General features: G+C 42.6%; 1 protein-coding gene across 1 annotated transcript in view; it reads right to left on the minus strand.

Annotated features, from left to right (window-relative positions):
• Positions 1-6262, minus strand: part of LOC115324304 (heat shock 70 kDa protein 4-like) — a 40732-nt gene extending 34470 nt beyond the window's left edge. Inside the window, exon 1 of the mRNA XM_040500536.1 lies at positions 5620-6262. Coding sequence (XP_040356470.1) covers positions 5620-6262 — 643 coding nt within the window. The remainder of the gene's footprint in view (positions 1-5619) is intronic.
• Between the last annotated feature and the right edge of the window lie 4681 nt (positions 6263-10943).

Raw genomic sequence — 10943 nt, forward strand, 5'->3', positions numbered from 1 at the left:
TAATTTGTCCCACAAAAAAAAGTCGCACACAAGTGTGGCTTCGATAGATGTCGATACTTTAAAATCAATAAACTGCCAGAGGTAGCCGCAAGGAAGCTCTTAGTCATCGTATCAATCTTTCCCGCGGCCGCGCGAGGTGGAGTGGTTAAGGACTTAATAGAGAAGTTTCAACTGCCCCTCTTCCCTATATTATACAATCTCTATGGTCCATAGCTTTCACAGTTACCCCCAGAAACATACCCTCTCCTTTCTTTAAATACCAAACCCCATGGCCCAAACTGGAAACCAAAAGAGTGGCTTTTGTCGTGACACGAATGGTACAATGACCTGTTTCCCTGAACCAACCTTGACGAGACAAGCCGTAAGACCCCTTTTGACACCGGTTAGAGGCTTGAAAGATAATTATGGTGTCTTTTTCCCAGGACCATTGGTCCTGCGCTGCTCAAATTGTAAAAAAAAAAAAAGAAAAACTTTTTTTTTGTGGGGAAAAAAAAGGGGGGGGGGGGTGGCAGGGGCACATAACAATTCGGAGTTTATCGGATAAATTGCCAAAACTTTTACCGGCGGGTGTTTTTCAAAGTTTTTCGGATTTATCCGAAAACACGGAGCCCTAGTTGTAATGTATGCTAGAGGTTCAACTGGCGCTAGTGTGCTGATGCACATTCAAGCAGACAGCAAGCTGTCTAAAATTAACTTCCGGCAAGTCATTTCTATAGGAAGATGTGAATGCATTTTCTTCCGGCGCTCGATTATAAGTGCAAATATCACGAATAATTCTTACGTACTAGGTAGCTTGGAAACTTTCTCAGTCACGCAGATGAACGGATTGGTCAGCTATGGCGTTACTTTTTTTTTAAATTCACGGCATTTAACACAGTGCGGATACAGCTTCGTGCATGCATTTATGTGTACTAGCGAGCACTACTAGCGCGAACACGGCGTCGGTGCTTTTCAGCATGGGGTCATTGGGGGATATACGTGCCAAACGAACAAAGGACATCCGGAAAACCAAAAGAGCTGGAACGAACTACTCAGTAGCACTGGATCAGTAACTCCCTGTGGATGGAGATGTTCAAGATAACGTTAAGGCCACATAATATAGTTCAATTTGCAATAAAGAAGCACTTGTTTATACATTCCGATCTTGCATATGCGCGAAGATGCTTGCTTTGGTTTTAAAACATCATTCCCACGCTCGATATCCTTAAAAACTAAGAGAAACCAGGGAACAGGTGCCCGATAAAATCTGTCCAGCGTAAGAAATATAAAAATAAAAACTTTTAATCAACCACTTTATTCTTTACGTTTTGAACGTCTTTTAGCGCTAATCAAAATGCATGACGGGGATTATTTTCGTGTAGTGACAGAACCGGCATATCAGCAATATATAAGTGTAACCGGAGTGCTGGTGAAGTCTGAACACACTCCATGTCATTTTTTATTGTTATTTTACTTGAAATGGCAGCTCGTTTTTACACACCTGCAACGGTGGGTCGGGCCTTAAATATAGCGACGTTTAACTTGGATCACTGAGGAAGAAAAATGATGTAACTAAAGCAATTACACTTCAGAGTGTCGATAAAGGCAGATACCCCTCGCTAGGATGCAAATAATAAAGGTGATCTCTGTTAATATTTGGAGAAGCGAAGAAAATGCACGTGCGTTTTCTTACAGGAATGCACAGGAGCACCGCGAAAGTACACTGGTCGCTATCTGCTTCACTTTGCCTCTTGTAAGTCATACAGACACTATAGTCGGGGACATGTTAAGAGTAAAGCGGAAGCTCCTGCCACCTCTCTTTCGTTTAGCAGAGCCAACGCAGGAGAGGATGTCACCTCCTCTCCAGCGTTCGCTCTACTAACATGGAAAGAGGTGCGAGGAGCTTCCACTGTACTACTAACCTGTCACCGACCGTAGCGCCAGTTGAACTTCTAGCGCGTATCATAATAACTCTATGGATTTTGCTGCGATGGCTGATATGGACTTCTCCAACCACTGAAGATGACGTTCGTTCTTGACGTTGTAGCATTTGTCGTAGTTGATGTTGTAGTTAGCGATGTAGGGCATTCGCCACTAGAAACAAACCCGGGTCCTCTACATGTGATGCTGGCGCGTTTCCACTAAAACACACCACAGTTTTTTTTTTTTGTTGCAAGACCAACAAGGACTATCAGTTCACATGAAAAACTGCAAAATTGTTGCAGCAATTAATAATATACTCGAACCTCGAGTAGAGCTTTACAGACGCCCAGTCACTCGAGCATGGGCTCACGGTGAGCAAACACACTTTCCACCTGTCGAGCAAGTTACAAAACAAAATAGGAGCGTACTTTTTGGGTATTGCGGTCGGCATACCTGACAGCCATACGCGACCTCCAGATGCTGCAAATGCCGAGAAGAAAAAAAAATATCATGGGGAACACCGTCATCGTTCTTCACGTTAAAAAACAAAAAGATGCCCCAGGAGGGAATAAAATACCCTTTCTTCAGCGTGCGTTTCGGCACATCCCAGAAGAACATGCCATCTAAAGAAAATATAAATGCCTGCTTGATTGTCTCAGGTGCCTTACACAATACGCAGTCAACAGTCCAAGGCACAACAAGACACTTTTTCTATCAGCCACAATTTAATGGGCAACTGGTATGTAATTTTTTTTAATAATGTTTTGAAGGACGGTGGTACACACATACGCTTCAGAGCCTAAAATACATCTTGGCCGCCATCAGAAAAAAACAAAACTTCAATAAATGGGCGTAGGGAACAAATTGACCACCAAATATCTTGTGGGCGCTTCCTTGCTGGCTAAAAACGACTACTTGGAAACAAAACAAAACAAAAAACAAAAAAACGGGCAGACAAAAACTTCACTGCGTCTGCGACTTCTTTCTGGAAGCCAAACAGTCTGCTCAACTAACTTCCACAAGGAAAAGACGGAGAAAAAAGGGAAATGGGGTGACAGCTCGAGTTAAATAGACACAGATATAAAAGGGTGGACCGGTTCTCCCAGAAAAAAAGAAACGGAGAAACGAGTTGCTTAATAAACAAATGTGAGAGTTCTAGTACCCTATGGCGCACCCGATGAAAAATGTTATCACTCCTCAGGGGTGCCCAGCTTGACCTCCAAATAAACCAAGGGAAAATATCATCAAACTTCAGGACATTCGATCGGGAAGGGTGTATTGCTCGTCAAAATGTACAAAATCTTTGAAGCTAAAAAATATTACAAACTGTCGCCCTCGCAAACATTGAAAGGTATATAGAAACTTGCATTGGGAAGCGCGGCTGTCCAGGTTGGTGGCGACCCCTGACCAAAACGTTTGCTATAGCGATTGAGCCACGCGGCAGCGTTTATTTTTTTTTTATTGGAACCTCGCCGCAGCGTGAACAAGCAGCTCTAAACTTAAGGCTTTTGTAGGACCCACTGCACACTGCACGGGCTGTCTGAAAAAAAAGTAGCCTATAAAACAAATGTCGTCATAGCACTGTCAATGCTACAATTTTAATTTGCATAAGTCAGGTATTCTAAAAACATATTTTTCAAGTTATCAGTCAGTTTCTTGGTAACTTTTGGATAATATCTGACAACCAATGTGGATTTGTCAGGGGGAGAGGAACACAAAAATTGCTTGAAGAATTTACAGCAGAGTTGCGTTATGCATTTGAGAAGAATGAATTTGACTTTGCGCTCTTCGTCGATAAGTCAAAAGCATTTGATAGTGTTTGCCACGCCCTTCTTTTACAAAACTTTTATTACGAAGGCCTCCGCGGCCCGTTTCTGGAACTACTCAAAACAATTTTTAAATGAAGGCATTCAACATGTTTACATTAAAAAAAACGGGGAGTTTTCAAGTCACCTTAAAATCCGGAGCTCCACAACGTCTTATTTTGTCGCCATTACTTTTCAAGATATTTGTAAATGATATGCCAAACTCTTTATTGAGCTGTAAACTTTACCAGCGTGTCAATGATACTGTAATATTATCACGTCATACAGAATAGGAGAAAGTCATTTTTCTTCTTCAGAACGAAGCAAAACATCTCATTTTCTTGTTTAAAGTAAATACTTTAGAAATAAACAACTCGAAAACACGTCCGGTATGCTTTGCGTAATCCTTTGAATATTGTTTTGCTTAATATAGCTTTATTCGTACATTCTTCATAGTGTTTGTTATGCAACTGGGCCCCTGTTAACTACGTTCAAAATGTGATGTAACTAGGTATTAAATGTGACAGTGACTTGCCGTAGAACCCCCATAGAGCAACGGTTTGCAAATAACTGAGGCATGTCACTAGTGTGATGTATAATATATGAACTTTTGCCCCTCGAAAAGTGAAAAAAATAGCTATCAACGCATTAGCATACAGTGACCTCAAATATGGATTCAAAATCTTTGGAGGATGTTCGGAATTATGGCACAAACAGATCGATAATAGTTTGCACGGAATATTTAAAAGTGTCGTATACAGCTCTGACACAGAAACATACCAAGGAAAAATTGCTGAACTGGATCGTCCTTTATGTCCATCTCTTTTTTATTGAAGCGAATATCGTAAAATATTTCAGAGCACCAGTTTCAAAACTCCATACTTTGCACCTAGAACACTCAGACTGGTGTAGAATCGTCGTGCCAGAAATGTCTGGGGCTAAAATTTTATGTGCCAGACATTTTCAATAGTCTCTATCTGACAGCATGTTCGAGTTTTACTCAAGAAGAAAACGGAAACAACCCTCAGACTGTTATAGGGACTCTGATATGCAAGCAACATTTACTTTCATCCTTTCCCAGTGGACGCTTGGAACCGTACAATAACATTTTTCTTCTGCTTCTTTTGTAGTCAGGGTTAGATGTTTTTTTTCTTTCATTTATATTGTGTAATGCAACAGTGAAGGTTCGTTGTTTTCTTACGATTGCGTCAGGGACCCGATGACTGAGAACGCCGATGGTCTGCGGATGTTGATGGTCATAAAAATGACTGGCAGACTCCATCAAGTAGAGAAATATAAAAAGAAACGTCGATTTACAGTAGAGATCGAATCGCTGCCCGACCGGCGTTCTCACGGCCCTCACGCGTCTCCCTCTCTTCCTCTTTTTTTATGTCTCGCTCGAGCCACAGTCGCGTCGCTCATATTAAAGTCATCACTGAGCGAAAAGAAAGACGAAACCGAAACTACAGCCACTCTACCGAAACCCTGCCCATGTCGCGCCTCTGGATTTACGGTTGTTGTTTACGTTGACCTTCACACCTCCCAACAAGTATAATTTTGGGGCCTCAATGTCAAAAAATTATTACACAAACAAAAAGAGAAAAATGTCCGCCCGTCACACGCTGGTCACTTTCGCTCTGGTAAGGTGATTTTGAATGTGCCCGCCAAGGCTCTAAACACCCGTTGCTACAAAAAAGTGCCTTAACACTTACATCATATGAACTGAAACGTGCATCTAAAAAATCAGCAAAGGCGTATGCGGAACATATGCTCTCTCTAGGCCAGGCTACTTTCACAATCACGCAACTGCCCGTTCAGTCATACCAAAACAAGAAAACAAAAGAACTCACCAACTTAAAATATACAATCCATTTAAAAAATACCAAAACTTCGGTTCGCGTATGCGACGAACCAAAACCCATTTCTTGACAAATCAGTCGCTCTTTCTCTATGCGGTTCGTGTGGACCATTTTGACCTCGCTCTTCACAAGCTGGTCCATTTCGAAGGCGCTCAGCTGGGGCACCCGGCCCTCCACCGGGAGCTCTGTGGCCTTGGCTTGCTTGTCTTTTGGGCTGGGCCAATTCTCCTTCTTGACAGGTTCGTCCTCGGCCACTTTGTCGGGGTCTCCTCCCTGGTTCGGGGGTGCCTCTTCGCCAGTCGCCGCCCCCGCCGCCGCTAGGTCGCCATCGTTTGCACACCCAGCACTTGCCTGTCGACCGTCGGGCTTGCGGTCCGAGGCGGACACCACCGAGAAGATGTCCCGCAGGTTGCGACGCAATTTCTCCTTGATCCTGAACGCCTCGCCCCCGGCCGCGGAGACGACCTTGTTCACCGTGAACCTGCCCGGCTGCAGGTCCGCGTGGGGCACCGCCGCCTCCTGCAGGTACTTGGCCTCGAGGTTGAAAGGCTTGCTCCGGTAGAAGGTGGGCATCTTGCTGAAGGGCAGCTGGTGCCAGCGGGGAAACACCTCTGCCCGACTTTCCTCTCCCTTGCCCGGGTCGTGGCACAGCTCGATGGAGTAAAGCTGGGCGTCCACCACCGCAAAGTCTCGCATCTTGAAGATGCGTGACAGAAAGACACACTGCAGGGCACAGCCCCAGTCCATCACCTCGTCCTGGTGCGGAGTTGTCGAGGGCTCCCGTTGGAACACCTTGCAAACCAGCTGCTTGACCGCCGGCACTTAGGTACCGCCCCCGACTAGATCCACCGACTCCACGTTTGACGGCCGCAGCCCGGCCACCATCAGCGCCTACGCCATGGTACGCTCGGCACGCGCTAGCAGCTCGGTGGACATGGTCTCGAAGGTCTCCCGTTTCAGCTTACAATACAATACAATACAATAAACTTTATTTTTCCATAAAAACTGGAGGGGTCCCCAGACAAAAGCTGTTAAAAACAGCTTGACTGGGTCTGGGTCCCCCTTATACATGGCAGCAGCTCGTACAACAAACATATAAAACACTTTACCAGGGTGATAAGAAAAATAAAACAAGGTCAAATAACGTTGGAGTAGCAGAAGAACAAAATTAGCTATGAATAGTTAAAACAGTAGGTACGTAAGTCTTTTTTGCCAATTGTGTAGATGTTTATGTTGTTCGTGGAACATTTATTTAACACGTACGGTACTTTGTAATGCAGTGATTGGAGGTTGTAATTTGTGTGGCACCGAGGAAGGAGCCAAGTGTCGACACGGCGTGTGTTTAGATTACTTTCACGTTTCTCAAGTTCAGAAATAAAATACAAAAATTCTATGAGTGTTGGCGATGAGAAACGAAGGGTACAGAGTAAACGATAATTATATACGCGTTCTACGGGAAGTATTTGATATCTAGAAAATAATGGTTCTGTATGGTCTGTATATGAGACACCCGCGATATAACGTAGAACGTTTTTTTGCAATAATAGTATATTTTGAAGGTTTGTCTTAGTTGTCGTAGCCCATACAAGATTACAGTAATTTAAATTGGACTCAAATAGTGCGTAGTAAAGTTTTAACTTAATACTGATTGGTAGAACATGACGACAGCGGGCAATAATGCCAACAACTCTGGAAAGTTTAGCAATTAGATAGTTAACATGGCAGTCCCACATCACATACTCGGAAAAAAGTACTCCTAAAATTTTATGGTGGCTAACTAATTCAATTTGTGAATCACCAAGCTTGATTTCATTTTTAACCAGAGCTGGTTTATTAATAGATCAAAATAAAATGGCCTTAGATTTTTGGGTGTTTACTTTAAGGTCATTAACTTTGGACCACATGTCAAATTTACTTAAGATATTATTCGCTTTACATATCAGAACATCAGCATCAGTAGCAGAAGCAAAGAGGCTCGTATCATCAGCATAAATGACAAACTGAACTTGGTGATCGATGTTAACAATATCATTTATGTATACATAAAATAGAAGAGGCCAAAGTATGCTTCCTTGCGGCACACCAGCAATATTAACATTATGAAAGGAAGAGTAATGACCGTCAATTACCGCACACTGTTTCCTACATTGTAGATATGATGTAAGTTAAGCAAGGGGTACTCCGCGGACACCATAGTTGCCAAGTTTAGCAAGAAGAATGTGGTGATTGAGAACATCGAACGCTTTACTGAAGTCTATAAATACACCTAACGTAAGAAGCCTTTTTTCAATATTTTGCAATATAATTTCTTTTTGAAGTAATAAGGCGGCTTCAGTGGATTTACCTTGTCGGAAACCAAATTGACAGTCCGATAGTATAGAGTGTTTTGTAAAAAACGAATTTAGACGTGCGAGTATAATTTTTTCAAGTGCCTTAGAGAAGATAGGTAATACTGATACAGGCCTGTAATTATTCGGGACGTTCTTATCGCCTCCTTTATGTATACACCTTTCCAAAAACCGCTCCTAGGCCGCCGCCATGTTGCTGATGCTGATGCGGTTGGTGCGACTCTCACGCCCTCTATCAGCTAGAAATTTTCTGCCACTCTCTGGGACTGTGAAGACCCGCTCAGCGCGGTTCTCTACATACGTTTTTGCGGTTTTGCATTCGACGTTTTCTCGCCTTTCTTGAAAGTTTCCACTTAATTTTTTTTATGCGTGCAGCGTACCCTTTCGGTGTTATCTTCCATTGTGAGAAATAAGGCTGGTAAGTGCCTGCCATTCAAACTTTTCTGCTCGACATTCACGGGAAACGAAAGACGTGAAGGACGTCGAACGACCCTCGACGCGATTTTGCGAACATTGTTCTCCCCCCTCCCAGAGCTAATCCGCGTAAAATCCTCAGCCATCTCCAAAAACAGTTGTCCGGGTTGGGGTGAGAAACGGGTCAGTCACGTTTGTTTCTTTGCCTTGGTGCGGTTGTGAAAAAAGGAAGCTCTCCCCAAGACGTGCCCCAAAACGAAGTCATCCCGGATTCCGTCCGATCGTCAAGATGTGACTGTCGTCGACTGTGACTGTGTTATTTGAGATCTTTCTCAAATAAATTCGATTCGGATAACGCTGCATCGTGTGGTACGTACGAATGTAAACACGTTATTTGTGAGCGTGAAAAATGCATGCCTTTCGGCCCTCTTCTGTTGCAATTTATTTTTGACAGCAAAGCCCTTTGTCGTTTCACATGCGGCGAATCCCGCGGTGCCGTCAAAACTTATCGCAAGAAAAAAACAAATAACTAGAACTATTCATTCCAGTCGCATTCGTTCCGTCGCGCGTGTACCCAACAAGAATAGTTTAATTATTTTTTTACTGTTTTTGTTGTTTTAAATGTGGCACAATGCTTTCTCAATGTCCTCGGGAAAATACATGTACCATGAAACACAAAATATAGCGGGAAAAGACGAGAATTTAGCCGCCAGCAGCGTTCGAAACTGAACCTACGCAGGCTGCGCCTACGCAGGCTGCGCCTATTGAAATCACAGTCCACTCGGTTAGGGTTAGGAGGGACGCCGGTGAGAGTCTAGCCTCAAACTCAGTGACTGGGCTCACAAACGGTTTGTTGCCCCTGGGGTCGAGTGTTTTTTGGAAAGGTGTATAGCAGAAACGTTTGCCAACTTCATGTTTGCTGGAAATTGGCCAGATGATAATGCCAAATTATATATGTGTGCTAAGCATGGGGCGATTATATCTATTACATATTTAGCCGGCTTTACTTGCAATTGATCAACGTCACTACTTTTGCTGTTTTTTAGTCCTAAGAATATATTACATATCTCAATTTCGTCAGTTAGATTTAGAAAAAAAGTATCGTTATTATGCCTTACATATGAAAGGGGACTAGGATTAAAAGCAGTGGGTTGTTCAACCGAAAAGTGAGTGTTAAAGCATTCCGCCAGACTTTCATCGGACATAACTTGACCGTCTATTTCTAATTCACCGATAGAGGGGGACACTTTTGTACGATTTATGACTTCATTTATTGTTTTCCAAACCACATCAGGGCGCTCTCTAGTGACATTATGGAACATTTGCTTATAGTATGAAGATTTTGCTTTTCTAAGTTCAGAAGTTAGATTATTCCTAAATTTCTTAAAAGATGCGAGCCTGTTTGGGTCTCTCGTTTTTAGGAAAGCCGTGTATAGGCGGTCTTTTTTATGCATCATTTTAATGTGTACGGCGGTCACCCAGGGTTTCCTTATCTTTTTGTTTACGGTTACGGTTTTTAAAGGAAAATGCAAATGATAAAGTTGTTTAAAAACGTCCAAGAAAGTATTATAAGAGACATCGACGTTTAAGCTAGAATAAACAAAGCTCCAGTCACAGTTAAGAACTGCATTCCTAAATGCCAGGAGGCAGTCATCGGACATTTTACGGAAGGTGGCGGTACTTTTTTACTTTTTTCGGTATTTCATAATTTTGTATCGACAAGAAAATGGGAATGTGGTCGCTGATACAACAGCTCATAGTGCCAGATACCTTAACTTTGGTTGTAACGTTCGTAATGAAAAGATCAATTGCATTTGACGTGGTTTGGGTGATTCTAGTAGCAGACGTAATTACATTTACAAAGCCGTTAGAGTTGAGTGTACTGCTGAGAGAGTTTGAATGAAAGGAGTCATCTAATATGTTAACATTGAAATCGCCGCCTAGAACAAGGCGATAGTTATTTACCGAGACATAGTCAAAGAAGCGCTCAAGAAAAGAAATGAAGTTTCCAAAATCTGCCGAAGGGGGGCGGTACATAACAGTAAAAATAGTGTTACCACATTTTAGAGTTAGTATCTCACAATCGCTTGATATTTGAGAAAACGCATGTAGCAACTCACATTTAATAGAACGTTTTACGTGAATAGAAACACCACCACCACGTTTATCTGTTCGGTTCAAACAGAAGTGATTATAACCTGGTACAATGAGCATGTCAGCTTCATGCTGATACCAGGTTTCCGTAAACATTATTATGTCAAAAGAAACGCAGCACTGATTTAAATGTAATATGACACTGTCATGTTTATTTGTTACGGAACGGGCATTTAGGTGATAGATTAGAGTGTTATCTTTCGATGACAAGCAATGACCAAGGTCCACAGGCAAAACTAACTCCGTGTATCCCATTGCAAATTAAAAAAAAGAAACACAAAGAGACCGAGTAGATAAGCTAACTAATCTTCACGATGTCCGCCTCATTTTTGATTGGAACGAGTGGGGAACCATCGGCTTGACGAGCAAATATTTTTCCATTGCTCACCCAGACATGTTTCCAGTTCAACTGCCGCTTCTTAGCAATCGCTTTTCCAAGAATACGTTTTAATGACGGGCAA

Source organism: Ixodes scapularis, unplaced genomic scaffold (genome assembly GCF_016920785.2).
Source record: "Ixodes scapularis isolate PalLabHiFi unplaced genomic scaffold, ASM1692078v2 PGA_scaffold11__112_contigs__length_91849675, whole genome shotgun sequence".
Classification (NCBI taxonomy): domain Eukaryota; kingdom Metazoa; phylum Arthropoda; class Arachnida; order Ixodida; family Ixodidae; genus Ixodes; species Ixodes scapularis.